The 21809-nt window shown below is 52.3% G+C and overlaps 3 protein-coding genes across 4 annotated transcripts in view; 1 reads left to right on the top strand and 2 right to left on the bottom strand.

The window, feature by feature from the left end:
- Positions 1-1082: 1082 nt before the first annotated feature.
- On the bottom strand, positions 1083-3857 carry Sertad3 (SERTA domain containing 3). Its single transcript, XM_048369276.1, has 2 exons — positions 3731-3857; positions 1083-2238 (listed from the first exon to the last, which is right to left on the bottom strand). Exon 2 carries the CDS (start codon positions 2230-2232, stop codon positions 1639-1641), a length of 594 nt encoding a protein of 197 aa, XP_048225233.1. The 5' UTR covers positions 2233-2238; positions 3731-3857; the 3' UTR covers positions 1083-1638.
- A 2079-nt stretch (positions 3858-5936) lies between these two features.
- Blvrb (biliverdin reductase B) lies at positions 5937-15426 on the bottom strand. 2 transcript variants are annotated; one of them, XM_048369273.1, is made up of 5 exons: positions 15267-15426; positions 9209-9373; positions 8999-9069; positions 7024-7204; positions 5937-6142 (listed from the first exon to the last, which is right to left on the bottom strand). In XM_048369273.1, the coding sequence occupies exons 1-5, from the start codon at positions 15343-15345 to the stop codon at positions 5985-5987; spliced, it is 654 nt and encodes a 217-aa protein (XP_048225230.1). In that variant the 5' UTR covers positions 15346-15426; the 3' UTR covers positions 5937-5984. The 2 variants fall into 2 exon arrangements, with proteins under 2 accessions (XP_048225230.1, XP_048225232.1); XM_048369275.1 differs by having other exon boundaries at positions 7024-7152; positions 8980-9069; positions 15267-15422.
- A 3797-nt stretch (positions 15427-19223) lies between these two features.
- Positions 19224-21809, top strand: part of Sptbn4 (spectrin beta, non-erythrocytic 4) — a 55481-nt gene continuing 52895 nt past the window's right edge. Inside the window, exons 1-2 of the mRNA XM_048368657.1 lie at positions 19224-19268; positions 21067-21253. Coding sequence (XP_048224614.1) covers positions 21082-21253 — 172 coding nt within the window. The 5' untranslated portion in view covers positions 19224-19268; positions 21067-21081. The remainder of the gene's footprint in view (positions 19269-21066; positions 21254-21809) is intronic.

Here is a 21809-nt window from a genome sequence, read left to right as displayed (position 1 = left end):
ACTGCCAAGCCACCTTCCAACCCCTTCCCCCCTCTGTGAGACTCTTATCTCCATTTAACCACCTAAAACCAGGAAGTGGTACTGTGGCTCAAAGTGGTAGAGCACTAACCTTTAGTGAAAAAGCTCAGGGACAGCACCCAGGCTCTGAGTTCAAGCCCATGACTGACCAAAAAATAAAAAGTTAGCTGGGCACTGATGTCTCATGTGTGTAATCCTAGCTACTCAGGAGGCTGAGATCTGAGGCTCTCAATTTAAAACCAGCCCAGGCAGAAATGTCTGTGACTCTTAACACCAATAAATTACTCAGAAAAAGCCAGAAGTGGCACTGTGACTCAAGTGGTAGAGCCCTAGCTTTGAGCACAGAGAGGCTCAAGGACAGCACCCAGGCCCTAAATTCAAGCCCCAGGACTAGCAACACAGTCCTGGGGCTGGGACTCAGGGCCTGAGCACTGTCCCTGGCTTCTTTTTGCTCAAGGCCAGCACTCTGCCACTTGAGCCACAGCGCCACTTCTGGCCATTTTCTATATATGTGGTGCTGAGGAATTGAACCCAGGGCTTCAGGTATATGAGGCAAGCACTCTTGCCTCTAGGCCATGTCCCCAGCAGGATAAAAGGATTTAATTCAAACTAAAATGATTACAAGGGGCTGGGGATATGGCCTAGTGGCTAGAGTGCTTGCCTCCTAAAATGATTACAACAGGTGTTATTTTTATTTTTGTCAGTTGTGGACTGAGTATTGTCCCTGAGCTTTTTCCAACCCACTCAAATCTAGTGTTCTACCACTTTGAGCCACAGCACTACTTCCAGTTTTCTGGTGGTTCATTGACGGTAAGAGTCTCACTGACTTTCCTGCCCAGGCTGGCTTTGAACGCCTATCCTTAAGATCTCAGCCTCCAGAGTAGCTAGGATTACAGGAATGAGCCACCAGTGCCCGACATACAACAGTGCTTTTAACAAGAGCACTGTCACTTACCATACAGTGACACACCTGCTCTACCTTTGGCAGTGAAAAGGGTAGGAAATTTCCCAGATCCCTCCCACCATCCCAATGAAGTTTACATTCTGAAAGCAATACCAGCCTCTCTCCAAAATACTTTTATTTTTAAAAAGTTACAATAAAAAAATTTCCTCAAACCCACAAACCCTGCCTTTCTTAAATATAATGTGGTTTCCATCCATTATTGCACATGGTCCGGCCTGGTTATAGATCAGGCTGCTAGAACTGGGGTTCTGCCAAGGAAGTGGAGTTCAGCCTCAGAACAATCTGGCTGCACAGTGCTGTCACTCTTGGACTGGCCCAGCTTCATCTTTCCTGAGACCCCTGTGTGGTCAACCAGGGGAGTGGAAGGTGGACATGGACAAAATGTGGTCATGAGAAGGCCGACTCCAATCAACAGAGTCTTGTTAAGGCATTTGGAGCAGATAAATTAATTCAGGAAGGGCCACCTTCACAGAAGGCTGTGGTAACCAGACACACACACGTGCGGGACAGTTTGTGGAACCCTGAAACAGGAAGAAAGGAGGCCACAGTCTCTTTTTTAGAGCCTACACACACACACACACACACACATACACAGAAAGTCACATCCAGGGACCCAGCCCACCAAGACTGACTGGGGAAAGGATCGCTGTTGGGTCTTAGGACCCCAGAATGATTTCCATAATGTGGTCTAGTTCATTCCACTCCCAGGACCCAGGGGCACAGAAGAGGTTGTGTGAAGGTTCTGGGGCAGCCAGTGCAGGTTCCTTCTCCACTCCAGATGTGTCAATGTCCATGAAGAAGTCATCCAGCCCAGAGTCCCCCAGGTACCTGGAGCTCAAAGCTTCTAAGAAGACTGGCCCAGGCTGGGCCAGCCCTTCATTCTGAAGGCCTGGGGCGGCCACTGGAATCTGAGGCGATTCTGTCTCCATGGATGTCTCCAGCTCCCTGAGGATGGAGCCTATGGTGGTGGAAAGGGAGAAATCTTCTTCGCCCAGAAAGAGGGGCTCAGGGGGTAGGGTGGGAGCTGGGGACAGATGAATGGCAGCCTGGAGTTGTTGCAGGGTGTTGTGGATGAGGACATGCCTACGGAGGCTGGGGGCTCGGGGCCCCAGGCTGCGCTGGACTTTGTCTAAGGAGATTCGGAGCAAGGCCTGGTGGTAGCTCTGAAGGCGGGCTGGACTGCAGTCCCACTTCTTTTCCTCCTCTTCCTCATCTAAGTCCGAGTGTTTCCTCTTTAAGCCTCCCACCATGATGCCCTGCGGAGAGAAAAGGGACTAATGAGACATAGTGACCTGAAATCGCGTTTCTCAGGCAGGCCTGTGAGTGATTTTCTTTGTCTTTGTGTGTGTATGTGTGTACACGCGTACGCCAGACTTGGGCCTGGGCTCCGTCTCTCAACTTTTTTGCTCAAGGCTGATGCCCTAACACTTGAGCCACACAGCTCCACTTGGGCCTTTTTGGTGGTTAATTGGATATCAGGAGTCTCCAGTACTTTCCAGCCCAGGCTGGTTTCGAACCGCGATCCTCAGGTGTCAGCCTCCTGAGTAGCTAGGATTACAGGCTGGAGGCACTGTTGCTCGGCTGTCTCTGTTCTGTTCTCAGTCTTAACTGGGAGCGCACCCAAGAGCAGGGATGGGGCCGCCTTCCTCATTCCTTCAGGCAGCGCCTCTGATTTCCCTGAAGTGCGCCCCAAAGGAAAGCTTGCTAGATCTCAACTAGCGCCAAGCCCCGCCCCCTCACGGCTCACTCAACCAGACCTCGGCGTCCCAGAGGCCCCGCCCTCCCGTGGATCTCCATTAAGCACCTAGGGCCGCCCCAACATGCCCCGGGGGCTTCTGGGAAATGTGGACCCACAGTAGCCCGGCACACGCATGAAGTGGAGGAAGGCACTACAATTCCCAGAGGGCCTTGCTCATCAAGGGGCTGAGGTTCCCCGCCCCCACCTCGGGCATGCGCACTAGGATCCTGGCCGGTGGGGGAGGGGAACCCGGACGTCCAGCTGCCGGGCGCCAGCCGAGCCCCGCCCTCTATTGCCTCCGGGGCTGTGGGTCGGAGCTCCACGCCCGGAACACCCCTCCCCCCACCCGACTCCAGCTCTAAAACTGCTTTTATCCAGTCCCCACAAACCCCCGAAGGTCCGGGATTCTCCCAGAAACTGCGGAGCAATCCGGAGACCCAAGGCTCTCAACGATTCGCTCCGAATGCTTCTCTAAGGGGGAGAGTCAGGGATTTCCCCCAACCCCAAATCTTTCCTATTCTCCGACTATACAACACCCCTAGATTTCATCTCCAAATGCCACGTCCAGCAGCTAAGACCCCCCCAACACCGGACTCTTTCCGGCATGCACTCTGCCTTAGCGAAGAGCCCTAGGATTCCACAACTCTCGAGGTTGTCTAGCAATGCTCCAAGTCCCAGCCTTAAGCCTCTCACACTTTCCCCAGAACCACCACGAAGTTCCCACCCCAGGCCGTCCAATTCAAATTCTTTGCTCTCCGAAAGTTTCTCCCTCTGATTCTCTCCAAACATCACCGCCGCTCTCCACACCACCCCCCCCCCCCCACACACACCAAGCCGCAGCTCTAAACTTTCTCCAGTCCAGAAATCCTCCCTTGCCTCCCCTCGGGATCTCGAACTCGAGTCGTCCCGGTGCTTAGCCCTCAAAATCCCATCACTCCTCTTCTCCCGCGCAGACTCCACCTTCCCCCGTCTCTTCCCGCCCCCAATCGCAGGTGGATTCCACTCCTCACCAGAGCTTCCAGGTTCGCAACCAACCACCTCCAGAGACGCAGGGCCGACGTGCGCCCGAACAGAGCACAGTAGAATCCCCGCTCACCTTCCCTGGGCCTCCGAGTCCCAGCCCCGCCAGCCAGCCCCGCCCCGGAGCCGGACTAACACCTGCGATTGGCTGGAGTCCTGCCCAACGCCGGGCGTCGATTGGCTGGGCGGAACCACCGCCCGACACCCAGCACCGCCCTCCCCGCCTGCCCCTCCCTAACGCCCGGGACCATTTAAAGGATTTTTGACTTGTCTGGGGCCGGGTTTGTCTCTGGGGTGGAGGGTGGCGAAGCCATCGGAACCTCTTTATTTTATTTCTTTTTTTTCCCCTCCCCTTTCTCCAGGCGCCGAAGGCTCCTGCCTGTAATCCTCGCTACTCAGGATCTGGCGATCGTGGTTTTGAAGCCAGCCCCATGAACCGCCAAAAAGCCGGAAGTGAAGCGGTGGCTCAGTTGGTACAGTGCTAGGCTTTAGCGGAAAACAAAACAAAAAACTCAGGGAAGCCGCCCGGGCCCTAACTTCAAGCTCCACCACACACACACACACACACACACACACACACGCACACACACTGTGTGTACACAATCTCTTTCGGGATTTTGCTAAAGTCGCTGCTCTGGAATCATCATCCTCATAGCTCTCTCTCTTTCTCTCTCTCTCTCCCTTTGTCTCTGCAGCTCCTTCACGCCAGGGCTGGACCTCATCTGGAAGGTGGACCGGGTGGCACCCCACCCGCCACCCCCACTCGGCGTCTTCTCCCGGCTTTACAGCAGGGGAGGGGCTGAGCAGCTGGGGCAGGCCACGCCCCCGGGGTTCCCGAGGCTGGCCCTTTGAGCGGAAGGTGATGACGCACTGAATACTAGCCAATAGTATGGCGCGGCCTCGGTTGCTTGGCGACGTCAGCCCCGCCCAATCTGGGCTCTTTACCCTCGGGGTAGGAACCCTGTTTAAAGGTTGCTTGGAGGTTTCTCTGCACCTCTTCTGGTGGTCCCTCCTGGATAGCCCCTGTGCGGTTGGAAAGTTTTCAGGACTCCCCACCACCTTGGAAATAAAGTTCAAAGCCTTTCTGGTTTCTGTTGTTTTTTACACAGGAACTGTATTATGTAGTCCCTGGCTGGCCCTTCCATTTTTCTAACTCCACCACCTGAGTGCTAGGATGATAGAAACACCTCTATGCTTGGCTCAAACTTACTTTCCCCTGGAAGCCTTTGAGGATCTGGCTACCGACGCCCTGCCCTGTAAAATTCTTCTTCTTCTTCTTTTTTGGTCGGTTGTGGGCTTGAACTCTGGGCCTGGGCGCTGTCCCTGAACTCTTGAGCTCAAGGCTAGCACTCTACCACTGGAGCCACAGCCCCACTTCCAGTTTTCTGGTGGTTAATTGGAAAGAGTCTCATGGACTTTCCTGCCCAGGCTGTCTTTGAATCGCGATCCGCAGATCTCAGCTTCCTAAGTAGCTAGGATTACAGACATGAGCCATTCAATAACCCTAGCGATTCCAGAGACTGAGATCTGAATATCTTGGTTCAAAACCAGCCTGGGATGACATTTGGATTCCCAGATTTTTATCTTCAATTAGCCAGCAAAAAGTGAGCCAGGAACAGATGGCTCTGAAGTTCTTACTGTGATCCTACCTACTCACAAGGCTGAGGATCACATATTCAAAGCCAGCCTGGGACAGGAAAAGCTAGGAATTTCTTATTTCCAATTAACCACCAAAGGGGCTGGGAATATGGCCTAGTGAAAAAAGTGCTCGCCTCATATACATAAAGCCCTGCGTTCGAGTCCTCAGCACCACATATATAGAAAAAAGCCGGAAGTGGTGCTGTGGCTCAAGTGGCAGAGTGCTAGCCTTGAGCAAAAAGAAGCCAGGGACAGTGCTCAGGCCCTGAGTCCATGCCCCAGGACTGTCAACAAAAACAAAACAAACCAATTAACCACCAAAAAGACAGAAATGGAGCAGTGGCTTAAGTGGTAGAGCACTAGCCTTGAGCAAAAGAAAGTTCAAGGACAGTGCCCAGGCCCTGCATTCAAGCCCTAGTACTCAACATTTCAATTAAAAAAAAAAAAACTGAGAAAAGAATAAGTGAACAAAGAGACAAGCTGAAAGAAGAGTCACAGAGTCGAGTGTTCTGGAACAAGTTGAAGCTCTTGGCTCAAGATTTACTTGTTGGTCCTTCCTTGGGGCTCATTTCCCAGAATCCCAGCCTTCTAGGCAGGGTTGGGATCCTAGTCATACTGGTGGGATGGGTAAGTATTGTGCCCATTGTACTCATCCGTGGTGAGACAGCGCAGCATGAAGTGACCCAGGTCATGTTTGGAGATGACCCTTGAAGGCCCCCGTCCATCCAAAGTCACAGTGTAGGCCCCAGTGAGTGGCTGGTCCCCTGGGAGGTAAAGAGGGGCAAGGTGAAGTAAATGTCCTTTCCTTCCCCTCCCTTCTCCCATTTTTAACTTTTGTGTATGTGTGTGTGCCAGGGATGAAAATGTGTCATCAGAACTTATTAAACAAACAAACAAAATGCCAGGTGCCTGTGGCTCACACCTGTAATCTCTGGAGGCTGAGATCTGAGGATCATGGTTTAAAACCAGCCCAGGCAGGAAAGTCCATGACTCTTTGTTTTGTTTTTGTTTTGTTTTGTTGCCAGTCCTGGGGCTTGAACTCAGGGCCTGAGCACTGTCCCTGGCTTTTTTTTTTTTTTTTTCTCAAGGCTAGCACTTGGCGACTTGAGCCACAGCCTGGCTTTTTCTATATATGTGGTGCTGAGGAATTGAACTCAGGGCTTCATGTATACGAGACAAGGACTTTACCACTAGGCCATATTCCCAGCCCCAAGTCCATGACTTTTATCTTCATTAATCACCAGAAAACCAGAAGTGGTGCTGTGGCTCAAGTGGTAGTGGGCTAGCCTTGAGCTGAAGAGCTCAGGGACAGACAGCACCCAGGCCTAGAGTTCAAGCCCCATGACAAAAAAAAAAAAAAAAAAAAGGAAGAAAGCTGGGTGTTGGTGTAGCTCATGCCTATCATTCTAGCTCTTCTAGCTCCTCAAGATGATGAGATCTGAAGATCAGGGTTCAAAGCCAACCCAGTCAAAAAAGTCTTTGAGACTCTTATATCCAATCAATGAGTTAGCCTTTTACGTGCTGGGATGACAGGCTTGTGTAGCCTCACCCTGCTCAATTTTTTTTTTTTTCCTTTTAGAGCAATGAGAAAAAGCCCTATAGATGTCTCTGGAAGGTTTGGTGGAACAGGCTGGCGGCAACTCACCTATATGTGGAGGCATAACAGCCACATACTTCAGGCCAGACTCCTGCAGTACTTTGTGCATCCGGATGTGGTCGTTGGTCACCTCCTGCAGGCGTGGGGGTACCTTAGCAGGGTCCCATAACAGAAAGGCTGTGAGGGTGGGAGGGAATACACAGGGCAGGGTCAGCCAGAACCGTCTTGTCTTTACAGCCAGGACCAAAATCTTTCAGCAGCTGAGGGCCAGTGGCTTAGGCCTGTCATCCTAGCTACTCGGGAGGCTAAGATTTGAGGATTGAGGGTCCAAGCCAGCCCAGGCAGGAAACTCTGTGAGAAACTTAGCTCTGATGAATCAGAAAAGGCTGAAAGTGAAGATGTGGCTCAAATGGTTGAGTGCTAGCTTTCAGTGAAAAAGCCCAATGAAAGCATGAGGCCCTTGAATTCAGTACTACCACCAAAAGAGAGAGAGAGAAAGCTTGGCCTAGTGAGGCAGGCGTGTAATCCTGGCATTCAGGAGGCGGAGGCAGGACAGGAGGCGGAGGCAGGAGGATCCTAAGTTCCCCATTGGCCTGGGCTACAAGCCATATCATGTCTCCCTCCAACACACTCCCTCTCCCCAAATTTGCATATTTGGGTTCCATTTCTACTTCAAAATTGAAAGTAAAGGAGTCACATCTATGGCTGGGGGCGAGTGGCTCACACCTGTCATCCTAGCTACTCAGGACATGGAGGATCTGAGGGTTGAGATTCAAAGCCAGCCCAGTCAGGAAAGCCTTTGAGACTCTCATCTCCAGTTAACCATCCAAAAGCTGAAAGTGAAGCTGTGTGGCTCAGGGAGTAGAGTGCTAGCCTTGAGCACAAAAGCCAAGAATGCCAAGCATTGACTTTAAGCTCCACTACTAGTGCACTCACACATGTGTGTGCACACTCGCACACACACATGCACATACACACACACACTATGAGCAAGAGAGATGACTTTACTCATGGCCTCCCATCCCAGCTAGGTCTGGCCTCTGGGCCTTTGCATGTGCAGGGTTCTTGCTGCCACGGAGCCCTTATCACTATCTGGCAGCATTTCCAACAATACAATCCAGCTGCTCCCTCCCTAGGAAGGCAGCTAAGGATGACGTCTATGATGACATCTAGGAGAGTCTGGTGTACCTGCCAGCTGTTAGCTGTGTCAGCTGAGGTGCTGTGAACCCCGATGGGAGTCAGCCATTGGGTTTGCTGCTTCCTTACCAGGAGAATCCTACACACAAAGGAACTCTGTGAGCTCCCTGAGGGCTCAGACTGGGGCTCCATAAATGCCACTACACTGATTGCTTGTAGTTCTTGCTAGCCACCAGCAGCCTCTTTTCATAGCAGCTTGTGTGTGTGTGTGTGTGTGCACATGCGTGTGTGCTAGGACTTGAACTCAGGGCCTGGGTGCCCTTCTTGAGCTTTTTCTCTCAAGGCTAGCGCTCTACCCCTTGAGCCACAGCTCCACTTCTGGCTGCTGGTTTGTTCATTGGAGATAAGAGTCTCACACACTTTCCTGCTGGGCTGGCTTCCAACTGTAATCCTCAGATCCCAGCCTCCTGAGTAGCTAGGATGACAGGCGTGAGCCACTGGTGCCTGGCTCAATCTTTTCCCTTCTTTTGTCTCTTTCTTTCTTTGCCTTCCTGGAAATGAATCCCAGGGCCCATGTCAGGCAAGCACTTGGGCCTCCGCCACATCCCAGCCCCTCAGGATGTATGGTTATATAATGAGCATCCATTCATAATGGGGTCACCACCTGGGTCCCCTCTGTGACCTCTGTCATGTACAGTCCAACTGGTCAATGCTTTGCCTTTTGAATCAGCCAGCAAGGTTAAGGCACAGTTGGTGTTCAATAGATGCAAAAAAAAAAAAAAAATCACTTGGAAATGTGAGAGCCCTGGCTCGCCTGTGCAGTTGACACCTCCCAGCTCAGCCCCACCTTGGGGATCCACCACCCACCCGAGGTGCACGCCACGACCTTGTCCACTCCATGTGCCTTCATGGCTGCCACAATATTCTGGGTGCCCTGGGACATCACAGTCGTAGGACCTTAGAGGGGACAGAGAGTGGCTGTCACTGCTGGGTGGTGGCGGCGGTGGCAGGGGTGGCAGGGGAGGGGCTGGGGGTGGGAGTGGTGCTGGGGGCCGCGGTGCAGGGGTGGGCCGTGGGCACAGGGGGGGCTCAGTACTGAGGTCACTGCCAGTGCCCAGGAGGATAATGACGGCTTCCTGTCCAGCCACTGTCTTGTCCACATCAGCGGCCTTCAAAACGTCACCCACGACCACGTGGGCTGGCCGGGGCCCCTCCAACGGCAGCCTGGACATGTCCCGAACCAGCACAGTGACTTCATAACCTGTAAACAACCGGAAATGAAGAGGAAGGTCAGGGAACTTGTGGCAGGGCACTCCTGGGGTCTGGATGGTGCCATGAGCCCCCAAACCATTGCCCACATCCATACTTAGACACTGGTTTGTAATCATTTCCCTCCATCCTCCCTTCCTTTTCCTTCCTTCTTTCCTTCTTTTCTTCCTTTATTTTCTTTCTCTCTTCCTCTCCCCCACTCTCTCTCTCTCTTTTAAAATTTTTTGTCAGTCCTGGGGTTTGGACTCAGGGTCTGAGCACTGTCCCTGGCTTCTTTTTGCTCAAGTCCAGCACTCTGCCACTTGAGCTGCAATGCCACTTCTGGCCTTTTTTTTGTATATATGTGGTGCTGGGGAATCGAACCCAGGGCTTCATGTATACAAGGCAAGCACTGTTACTACTAGGCCATATTCCTAGCCCCTCCTACCCCTTTCTCTTTCGTTCTACCATTTGAGCTACAATTCTACTTCTGGCTTTTGTTCCTCCGTAAGTGGAGATAAGATTCTCATGGACTTTTCTGCCTAACCTGCTTCCTACCATGACCCTCAGATCTCAGCCTCCTGAGCAGCTAGGATTACAGGCATGAGCCACCAGCACACACACACACACCCTTCCTTTGTTCTACCACTTGAGCCACAATTCCACTCCTAACTTTTCTCCTTAAGTGGAGATAAGTCTCAGACTTTTCTGTCAGGGTTGGCTTTGAACTATGATTCTCTAGTCTTTGACTCCAAAGTAGGTAAGATTACAGGCATGAGCCACCAGTGCCGGACTTCAAGACTGTGAAATGGTCACAGCAGGTAAATCCATAGAAACAGGAAGTGGATAAGTGGCTGCCTCAGGCTAGGGGAAAGTTAGGGTAGAAAAACAGCAAGTAGGTGGGTAGTGGCAGAGGGAAAGGCGAGGGGCTGGGAATATGGCCTAGTGGTGAAGTGCTCGCCTCGTGTACATGAAGCCCTGGGTTCAATTCCTCAGCACCAGATATATAGAAAAAGCCGGAAGTGGCGCTGTGGCTCAAGAGGTAGAGCGCTAGCCTTGAGCAAAAAGAAGCCAGGGACAGTGCTCAGGCCCTAAGTCCAAGCCCCAGGACTGGCAACAAAAACAAAACAAATAAACAAACAGAGGGAAAGGAGAGGCTTCTAGGAGTTTCTTTCTAGGATGATAAAAATGTTCTAGATTGATTATGATACCATTTGCAGAACTGTGAATATACTGAGAACCATTTAGTTGTTTTTAGGGTTGTTTATTTTTGCCAGTCTTGGGGCTTGAACTAAGGGCCTGGGCACTGTCCCCAAAGCTTTTTAGCTCAAGGTTAATGCTCTGCCACTTGAGCCACAGCTCCATTCCAGCTTTTTGCTAGTTAATTGGACTTTGAGCTGTGATCTTCAGACTGTAGCCTTCTAACTAGCTAGGATTACAGGCTTGAGCCATTGATGCCTAGCAAATTGTACATTTAAAATGGAACAGTTGTATAGTATGTAAATTATAGCTCAATAGAACAGTTACCAAAAAAAAAAAAAAATGCAGTCGCGCATCAGTGGCTCATGCTTGTCATCCTAGCTACACGGGAGGCTGAGATCAAGGATCATGGTTCAAAGCCAGGGTAGAAATATCACCAGGAGGTTCTTATCTCCAATTAACTACTCAAAAACTGGAAGTGGCACTGTGGCTCAAAGTGGTAGAGCACTAGTCTTGAGCACAGAGGCTCAGGGACAGAGCTCAGGCCCTGAGTTCAAGCCCCACAACTGACCAAAAAATAAAAATAAAAAAGCAGCCAGGGTACTGTACTTCAAGCCTATAATCCAAGAACTTGAGAGGCAGAGGCAAGAGGACAGGTCTGGGCCCTCTACCTGCTCCTGTCTTTCCAGACAGATCTTTCCACTTTATGTCTAAGTGTGTCCCTGTTCAGATTCATGTGGGGACCCACTGATGCCTTGAAGCACAGCCTGCTCCCCTCAGTACTGCCTCTTCCAGAGTCCCTCAGGACCTGGCCTTGTCTAGCCAGACATTATCTTCTTCACCCACTGTACTCCTTTCTGTTCCTCAAACACGCATGCTGCTTCCTGCCCTCTGGCCTTTGCACATGCCGTGCCTCTGCCTGGATCACCCTTTACCTTCTTTCCCCAGGCCTCCCCCGTCATTTGTACTTCCTCTGTCATCACTCTCCCTCCTGTGGACAGGAGAAAAACAAGAACCGTGCAAGTGCAGGGACTGAGTCATTTATCATTGCCATCTCCCCGATCCCTTACAAACACGAGAATTCAGGTTTAAATGTCCCACAGATCTGTTTTTTGGTTTGTTGTTTTGTTTCGTTGAAGATAGGGTCTCCCTGTGTGGCTCAGGCTGACCTCCAACTCTGGGTGTTCTGGCCTCAGGAACCTGAGTTTGCAAACTGGCTTGATTACTTATTGCCTGAAGGAGACCATCGAATGCCTCATCCACTGGTCCACAGTTTGCTCTCTGCAGACACTGTGTGATCAGTCTCCTTTAAAAAAAAATGGTAAAAAAAAAAAATGGTACAGAGGACTGGGAATGTGGCTTAGTGGTAGAGTGCTTGCCTAGCTTGCTTGAAGCCCTGGGTTCAATTCCTCAGCACCACATACACAGAAAAAGCTGGAAGTAGTGCTGTGGCTCAAGAGGTAGAGTGCTTTCAGCAAAAAGAAGCCAGGGACAGTGCTCAGGCCCTGTGTTCAAGCCCCAGGACTGGCAAAAATAAAAATAAAAACAAAAACCACAGAGTGGGGCATCAGTGGCTCAAGCTTGTAAAACTAGCTACTCAGGAGGCTGAGATCTGAGGATCTCAGTTCAAAGCTAGCCTGGACAGGAAAGTCTGGGAGGCTCTTCTTCTTCTTTCTGGCCTGTCCTGGGGTTTGAACTCAAGGTGTGGGCACTGTCCCTGAGCTACTGCTGCTTTTCCTCCTCCTCCTGCTCCTCCTCCTCCTCCTCCTCCTCCTCCTCCTCCTCCTCCTTCTCCTCCCCCCTCCCCCTCCTCCCCCCTCTTCCCCCTCCCCCTCTTCCCCCCCTCCTCCCCCCCCTCCTCTTCCTCCTCCGTCATGGGGCTTGAACTTTGGGCCTGGGTGATGTCCCTGAGCTCTTCAGCTCAAGGCTAGTGCTCTACCACTTGAGCCACCATGCCACTTCTGGTGGTTTCTTGGAGATAAGAATCTCAAGGACTTTCCTCCCTGGGCTGGCTTTGAACCATAATTCTCAGATCTCAGCCTCCCGAGTAGCTAGGATGAGAGGTGTGAGCCACCAGTGCAGAACTAAAATACATTTCCGTCGTTTATAAGCCACCTAGTGGACAGTATTTGTTATGGCAGCCCAAACAGTTCTCAAGGCAGCCTTGGCTTTGACTCCAAGGGTGTTAAGTAATAAGGGGCCAGGGACACAGAGAGCAGCCTTCGTGAGTAGGGGGCTCTGCCTCACTCTTCCCAGGAGTGAACTAGGTGCTTTTGGTTTGGCTTTTTTGCTTTTTGTAGCGGTGGAGCTAGAATCCAGGGCCTGGCCCATGTTAGGCAAGTACTCTACCATCCAACTACATCCATTGCCCAAATTGATTTTTTTTTCTTTTCTTTTGTGCACATCCTGGGGTTGGAACTTAAGAGTCAGAGGCTGGGTGATCTTCCTGAGCTCTTTTGCTCAAGGCTAGTGCTCTGCCACTAGAGCCACAGCTCCACTTTTTTTTTTGCTGGTTTATTGGAGATAAGAGTCTCACAGACTTTCCTGCCCAGAAAGGCTCTGAACTATGATCCTCACAAATTAGCCTCCTGGGTAGATGGGATTACAGGAGTGAGCTCCAACAGGCCTGGCTCCAACAGGCCTGTTGGCCCTGACAGTATCACACTGAGGTAAATAAATCCCAATTTATCCAAGCCCTTCCTATTTCTGATAGGAATAAGGGAGACCCTGAAGAGCTCCCAGAAAAGGCAGTGCACCCCTATATTCCCCACCCCCTTAGTCCACAATCCCCTTGGGTCACCCAGCGGCCAGCAGGCCTGTAAGCAAAACCTGTGGATTTAGGGATTAAAGTGAAGTAGTAACACACACAAAAAAACAGATATTTAGGGTGACTCAGCATGTTTGAACTTCTCCCTCTTCCTTCCCTTCCGGTCCTTAGAAATGTTTATCAGCAAATTAAAGTTTAATTGAACCCAAGGCTCACTCCTTCCTGAAAGTCAAGATCCTCACAAGCCCCAGGCGCAGAGGACAGACTACCTAGTAGTGGAGAAATGTCAGAAAGAGTCCCCCCCTTGCTAACAGCAGGGCATAATAAGGCTGCAATACAATCTCAGCCCTTGGAAGGCTAAGATGGAGGATTGTGAATGTGAGATCAGACTTCCAAACTTCCTCAAAAATAAATAAATAAATAAGTAAATAAATAAATGCATACATGCTGGGCAATGGTGGTTCATGCCTATAATCCTAGCTACTCTGGAGGCTGAGATCTGAGGATCATGATTCAAAGCCAGCCTAAAAAAAGCTAAGGGACAGTGCCAAGGCCCTGAGTTCAGCCCCACTAGAGAGAGAGAGAGAGAGAGAGAGAGAGAGAGAAAGAAAGAGAGAGAGAATGAGCTGAAAACAGCAAATTTTGGATACTGAAGATCTCCACCCTTTGGGGACACAGAGATATTCTATCTTTAGGGTCCCTGAGACTAACTAGGAGGGGTGGAGCCCCATATCTGGAAGTTCCAGGCCCAGCTGGTCACTGGTAAACTCTAGTATGTTGGACAAGGGATAATGGACAACTCTGCAACCCCTCCTGAGGAACCAGAATTGTCAGCCCTCACTGACATTTCCAGGACTAGGACAGGTGTTCACAACAACCTTGCCTGTAACTTTTTCAACTTTCTTTTTGTGGTGTCCAAATAAAAAACCAGTCAATTTCTTTTATACTTAAGAGCAGGAATTAGAGCCAGGGAGCCAGTGACTCACACCTGTAATCCTAGCTTCTCAGGAGGCTGAGATCTAAAGATCATGATGTTGAAGCTGCCAGAAGTTGGAGCTGTAGCTCAAGTGGTAGAGTGTCAGTCTTGAGTGAAAAAGCTAAGGGACAGCTAAGGCCCTGAGTTCAGGTCCCAGTACTGGTGCACACACACACACACACACACACACACACACACACACACACACACACACACACAGAGAAATAGGAATTTCAGGGCTGGGGATATGGCCTAGTGGCAAGAGTGCCTGCCTCATATACATGAGGCCCTGGGTTCGATTCCCCAGCACCACATATACAGAAAATGGCCAAAAGTGGCGCTGTGGCTCAAGTGGCAGAGTGCTAGCCTTGAGCAAAAAGAAGCCAGGGACAGTGCTCAGGCCCTGAGTCCAAGCCCCAGGACTGGCCAAAATAAATAAATAAATAAATAAAAGAAATAGGAATTTCAGACCTTAGCACTACCACGTCCCCCTGTGTCATATTGGACAAATCACTCTCTGAGCCTCAGTGGCCTCCTCTGCTAAGTTGTCCTAATACTAGCACTCACCCCAAATGAGGACTGTCAGGTTATAAAACAAGTGGGGAGAAGGCACTGCTGGGTGAAAGGCAGAAGCTGGCTCAGTAAACTCTCTCTGGGTGTGCCCACAACCACCACCACAATCACCATGATTTTTAGAAGAGCCCTGGGTTTATCTACTGCTGTGTCACTGGAGTCCCCCAGTCGGTCATGGGCCTTAGACTCACATAAAACGAAATCGCATGGCCTCCTTGCATTCATTGGCCCTGTAGTCTCTTACTTTGCTCCCAGAATCTTCACCCACCTGACTTGGACACTGCCGGCCACCACCAGCCTCGGGCCAGGCCCTGTGACCGGTAACATTCCTTCTTAATGCTCTGCCATGTGCACCGCCCCCATCCCACCGTCAACGACCCCTGCTCATGCCTGCTTGCACCGCCTGCGCCATAGTGGTGAGTCCGGTCTTTCCGGTGGCCCCGAAGATTGCGATTTTCTTGACAGCCATGCTGCCAGGGGTCCAAGAGTCTGCTAGGACAGAGGATCAGGACGCGCGGGAACCCAATGGCTGCTGGCAGGGTTCTCCGCCCTTTTTTTAGTTGGAGGGATGGGGCGGAGCTAGTTTGGAGAGCCACGCCCCAGGCCCGCCCCGGTGTATTGGTCAGTGGGCGTGGTCATACAAAGCCACGCCCCGTGCCGAAGACCGCGGGTGGGCGGGGCAGGAACCAGTTTTCACCGCCCAGCACCACCCTCTCTTTCGCTTCCACTTGAAGGCCACGCCCCTCCATTTGGGAAAGGAGGCGAGTGGGCGGAGTCAAGAGAGCTTGTCACTCATCGCCCCTCCTCCACGCTCCAGCCACTCAGAGAAGGCCGACTGGGCGGGGGCCACGCCCACTGCCTCTGCTCCCACCCGGCCTGTCTTCCCCGCGCGCGTCTAGGGGCAGAGGTGGGGCTCTGTGTCCCGCTTAGCTTCCTCAGACAAGCCAGGGGTCCAAGGACAGGGGGCGTGTGGCTGCGTGGGGTGCCACTGTAAGTGTGTGACTGTGCACCTCTGTGACCGCAGGGAGAGCATGCTTGTGGGTGCTGTCCCGTGTGAGTGTGGGCGGCACTCAGTGCTGTTCTTTGGTGACCTTGGGTGACACTGTGAGTGACAGCCAGTGTCAGCCTGAGTGACAGCCCATGAGTGTGGCACACGTGTCAGCGACTATTCGGTTGTCACTGGAACACCACATTTGCCATGGAAGGTTGTGTGAACGCCAGAGCCCCTTGGACCATGTCTCTGGGTGTTCCTGATGGTGGTGACCGTGTGATTGATGCTTACGCGTGTCTCCTTGTGCCTGGGTGACGGGAGAGACAAGCTTGAATTTTACTTTTTTTCTTTTTTTATGCCCGTATTGGGGCTGGAGCTCAGGGCCTAGGCGCTTTCCCTGAGGGATCCCTGCCCCCCACCCCCCAGGCTAGTATTCTACTATTTGAGCCACAGATCCTCTTCTGGATTTTTTTCCCCCCTGCCAGCCCTGGGGCTTGAACTCAGGGCCTGAGCTTCTTTTGCTCAAGGCTAGCACTCTACCACTTGAGCCACAGAGCCAATTCCGGCTTTTTTTCTGTTTATGTGGTGTTGAGGAATCGAACCCAGGGCTTCATGCATATGAAGCAAACACTCTACCACTAAGCCACAGTCCCAGCCCCTCTTCTGGATTTTTACTGGTACATTGGACATAAGAGTCTTAGGGCCTTCTTCTCCTGGGCTGGCTTTGAACCTTGATCCTCACATTTCTGCCTCCTGAGTAACTAGGAGGACAGGTGTGAGCCATCAGTACACCTGGCTGGTGTGACAATCTTGAGTGTGCGCTGGTGAAGATGTGGGTGATGGTGTACAGCACCATGTTGTTGTTGTTGGTGGTGGTGATGGTGTTCTATTTGAACATGTTACAGTGGACCCAGACTCTCTCTTCTCATGTGGGACAACTGGGTGAGAGTTTGAAGGTCTGACCCAGAGTGACCTTGATGTGAAGATTGTGTGTGTGATGTTGTGGTGATCCTGTGTGTGTGTGTGTCAGTGTGGGAATGTCTATGTGTCAGTGTGTCAGCATAGGGGTGCAGGGGGTGAAAATCTGTGTCAGCATGTGTGTCAGTGTGGGAATGTTAGTGTGTCTGTGTATCAGTGTGGGGTGTGTGTACATGTGTGTCTGTCTGTGTGGGATGTCATGTGTATCTGTGGGAATGTCAGTGTGGGGGTGCCACTGTGTGGGTGTCAGTGTGGGGTATGTGTCTGTGTGTGTCAGTGTGTGTCAGCATGTGTAGCAGTGTGTATGTGTCAATATGTATGTGTCAGTGTGGGAATGTTAGTGTGTCCATGTCAGTGTGTGTCTGTGTCAGTGTAGGAGTGTCAGTATATCAGTGTAGGAATGTCAGTGTGTGTCTTTGGTGGTTTCAGTGTGGGAAATGTCAGTGTGTAAGGCAGTGTATGTGTCCATGTGTCTATGTGTGACAATGTGAGTGGTATTAGTGTGTCACTGTGGGGTGTGAGTGTGTGTTCATATGTGTCAGTATGGGGTGTCAATGTGGGGGTGTCAGCATGTGTGTCAGTGTGGTGTGTCAGTATGTGTCCATGTGTGTCACTATGAGTGGTGTCAGTGTGTGTGTCAGTGTGTATATCACTGTAGGGGTATGAGTGTGTATCCATATTTGTCAGTGTGGGGTGTCAGTGTGTGTCAGTGAGGGGTGTCAGTGGGGGTATTAGTGTTTGTGTCAGTGTGTTTGTGTGTGGGGTGTCAGTGTGTGAGTGTGGTTGGTGCTAGTGTGTTTTGTGTGTGAGTGGGGAGTGTCAATGTGTGTGTCAGTGTGGGTTGTCAGTGTGTCTGTGTCAGTGTGCAGTGTGTTTGTGGAGGTGTCAGTGTGTGTATCAGTGTGGGTGGTGCCAGTGTATGTGTCAGAGTGGGGGTGTCAGTGTATATTTGTGTGTGAGTGCAAGTGGTGCCGTATGTGTGTGAGCATGGGGAGGTCAGTATGTGTCAGTGGGGGTTATCAGTGTGTTTTTGTGTCTGTGTGTGAGTGTGTGAGCATCGAGGTGTCAGTGTGTGTCAGTGGGGGGTATCAGTGTGTGTTTATGTGTCTATGTGTGAGTGTGGGGGTGTCAGTGAGTGTAGCATGGGCAGTATCAGTGTGTATGTTGCATGCCAGTGTGGGGGTGCCAGTATGTGTCTGTGTGTTGGTATGGGAGTGTCAGTGTGTGTTTGTGTGTGTCTGTGTGTGAGTGTGTGTGAGCACAGGGTGTCAGTGTCAGTGGGGGTATCTGTGTGTTTGTGTGTCTATGTGTGAGTGTGGGGTGTCAGTGAGTGTGAGCGTGCATGGTATCAGTGTGTATGTTGTATGTCAGTGTGGAGGTGCCAGTATGTGTCTGTGTGTCAGCATGGGGGTGTCAGTGTGTCAGTGTGGGTTGCCAGTGTGTGTGTGTCTGTGTGTGTCAGCATAAGGGGTGTCCGTGTGTGTCTGGGTGGGGGTACCACTGTGTGTGTCAGCATTGGGGTGTCAGTGTGTGTTAGTGTGGGGTACCACTGTGTGTGTATCAGCGTGGAGTGTCAGTGTGTGTCAGTGTAGTGGTGCCAGTGTGTGTGTCAGTGTGTGTAAGCATGGGGTGTCAGTGTGGGGGTGCCAGTGTGTGTGTGTCAGTGTGTGTAAGCATGGAGTGTCAGTGTGGGGGTGTGGGGGTGTCAGTGTGTATCAGCATGGGGGTGTGGGGGCGTCTGTGTGTGTCAGTGTGGGGTATCTATGTGTGCCAGCGTGGCGGTGTCAGTGTGTGTTAGTGTGGGGTACCAGTGTGTGTATGTGTCAGCATTGGGGTGTCCGTGTGTGTCTGTGGGGTACCAGTGTGTGTGTCAGCGTGGAGTGTCAGTGTGTGTCAGTGTAGGGGCGTCAGTGTGTGTAAGCTTGGGGGTGTCAGTGTTGGGGGGGTGGGGATGTCCGTGTGTGTCAGCGTGGGGGAGTGGGGGTGTTGGTATATGTTAGCGTGGGGGTGTGGGGTGTCTGTGTGTGTCAGTGTGGGGGTGTCAGCGTGGAGGTGTCCGTGTGTGACACCATGTGACGCTGCGTCGTGCCCCCTCTCCCGTGCGGCTGTGCACCGCGCGCGCGGCCCGGGCGGGGAGCGGCAGGCCCGGGGGTCGGGGGTCCCGGGTGGGCGGGAGGGTCGGGGGGCCGCGCTCCGCTCGGCGGCGGCCGCGCTCGGTGGGGGAGGCGCCCGGCTGGGGGAGGCGGCGGCGGCGGCGGCGGCGGCGGCGGCGCATGCGGATCTGGCCGAGCTGGGGACCGGCGGGGCCGAACGGAGCCGGGGCCGGGCCGGGCCGCGGACACCGGCGGCCGGGAGGACAGCTGCCCGGCGCGGCGACGGCGATCGGCGGGGAAGGCAGCCCCGGCGTGCGGCCGCGGGCCCAGGTGAGCGGCGAGGCGGCCCGGGCCCCTCCCGGAGCATCTCCCACCTGCCCGGGCATCCTCCCCGGCGCCCGGGCTCGGCCCGAGCCCCTTCCTCCCGCATGGCGGGTCTCCCCGAGCGGAGTGGAGGCTGAGGAGGGGGGATCGGGGCAACACGAGCCCCCACCCCTCCATCTCGTCGATTGCCGGAGCCAGGCGTGGGTCTGCCCACAGGCCTTGTCCTTCCCGGGCCCCCTCCTCCCCATGTTGTCCTGCAGGGACACAGGGAGGCACTGCCGCTCCGGAACGCCGGGCACCATCCATCCCACCCAGGGCCAGGCTCCGCAGGGCCGGCCAGGACCCCGGCCGGCCTCCCCACCTCTCCTGTCACCTTCTCCTCCTCTTCCTGCTCCCATCCAACTCTCACCTGAGGCCACAGCTGCTCCCCGCTGTGTGTGACCCAGCTCACCAAGAGCTTGAGGGGCACCCCCCATCCCCAAGCACCTCCTTCCAGGAAACAGCGCTGAGCCCTACTTCACAGAGAAGGAAACCGAGGCACAGAGAGGCCAAGTAGAAGACAACGGCCGAAAGATACAGAGAGAATACAGCAGGGGAGTGGAGCTGTAGTTCAAGCGGTGGAGTGCCAGCCTGGAGTGAAAAAGCTCAGGGGCAGCACTTAGGCCTTGAGTTCAAGCCCCAGTATGAGCACACACAGGCACACGCAAAATAAGAAATCATACTGGGAGCCTGCCATGTGCCAGATACCACAATCCCTTCAGAGAGGGGAGGCGATTTGGCCCAGGTCACACAGGTGGTCATATGCTTGCTTACAGCTTTCCATAGAAGCAAAGAATAGCAATGTATTTTGGTGTGTCCGCCAAAGGAGATGATTTCCACCACTCTGGGTCACAATCTGGTGGATTGGCAACTGTCTGGGTCCTTCCCCCCGCCGTCATTTATGGGGCTTGAACTCAGGGCCTGAGCATTGTCCCTGAGCTCTTTTGCTCAAGGCTGGGGCTTTACCACTTTGAGCCACAGCTTCTTCCAGTTTTTTGGTGGTTCATTGGAGATAAGAGTGTCACAGACTTTCCTTTCTTGAGCTGGCTTTGAATTGTGATACTCCAAACTCAGCTTTCCGAGTAGCTAGGAAGGCAGGTGTGAACCACCAGCGCCTGGCTCATAAACACATTTGCCTGGCTTTTTTGCTCCAAGCATTCTACTGCTTGAGTCACTTCTCCACTTTCAGCTTTTTGTTGAAAAATTGGAGACAAGAGTCTCATGGACTTTCCTCCCTGGCCATTAGTATTATTTTACTTCATTAGAGTTCTATGTCATTGTTTGACAATAATAACAACAGCAGTGACAGGTTGCTGAGTGGTTATCTAGTGTGTGGCACTAAGTCAGGTGATCTTCATATAGACTTTTGTGGGTTTTTTGTTGTTGTTGGTGGTGGGTTTTGTTTTTTTTTTTGCCAGTCTTGGGGCTTGAACTCAGGGTCTGAGCACTGTCCCTGAGCTTCTTTTGCTCAAGGCTACCACTCTACCATTTGAACCACAGAGCCACATCCACCTTTTTTCTGTGTATGTGGTGCTGAGGAATGGAACCCAGGGTTTTGTGCATGCTAGGCAAGCACTCTACCACTAAGCCACGCTCCTACCCCCCACAGTGTCCTTTGAGAGTGGTCAGGATAGACAGGGTTGTCACATTCTCTCACGGTGACAGAGACTACCAGACTCAAAACCAATCAGAGTGAGGAGTGCTCAGACTATGGTTGCAGCCCTCACCTCCCTTTCCCTTTCCCTCTCCCTCTCCCCTACCTCAGGCCTTCACTTCCCCAATGGCACAGGTTCCAGGGGAACTGGACAACATGGAGGGCCTGTCTGCCCCCAACAACAATAACTCTGCACCCCGCTGGGAGAGTCCAGACAGAGGCTGGGACCGTGAACCCGTGGCAGCCTCCACAGCAGCTGCTTCTCTCTTTGAGTGCTCCAGGATCAAGGCCTTGGCGGGTATGTGGAACAAGGTTGAGAGGGTGGGGTGGGAGGGAGGACGAGGAGAGAAGAGGGAAGTGAAGGGGACTTTGGGGTAGTCTGAGACACATTACTGCCTAAGAACCTGGATGGCTGGGAGTGAGGAGGAAAGTCAATGATCTTTGCCCAACAGAACTTGCCATTCAGAGGGCAGTGCGGATCTGTGGTGGCTGAAACCACGACCATTAGTACACATGGCTCTAGAGCACTTGAATTGTGGCTGGTGCCACACTTGAGGGACCACTTTAAACCTTACTGTTTTAGTTAATTTTCATTTATGTAACCACGTGGAGCTCAGCACGCAGCTGAGTTCGTGTCAGCCCTGCCTTAGAAGCAAGCTCTCACTCAGTAGCTTAGGTAGCTTTAACTCCTTTGTGGCCCAGGCTGGCCTCAAACTTGCAATCCTCCTGGCCTTAGCTCCCTTGACTGCTGGGATTACAGGTGTGAACCACTATGCCTGGCTCAAAAATGAAACCTGTAGAAATGAAACTAATTGCAATGTGTAACTTTATGGTCACAAGCCTTAGAAATGTGT

This window comes from Perognathus longimembris, chromosome 20, assembly GCF_023159225.1.
Source record: "Perognathus longimembris pacificus isolate PPM17 chromosome 20, ASM2315922v1, whole genome shotgun sequence".
NCBI classification, from domain to species: Eukaryota; Metazoa; Chordata; class Mammalia; order Rodentia; family Heteromyidae; genus Perognathus; species Perognathus longimembris.
This window is presented reverse-complemented; position numbering and strand designations above follow the sequence as displayed.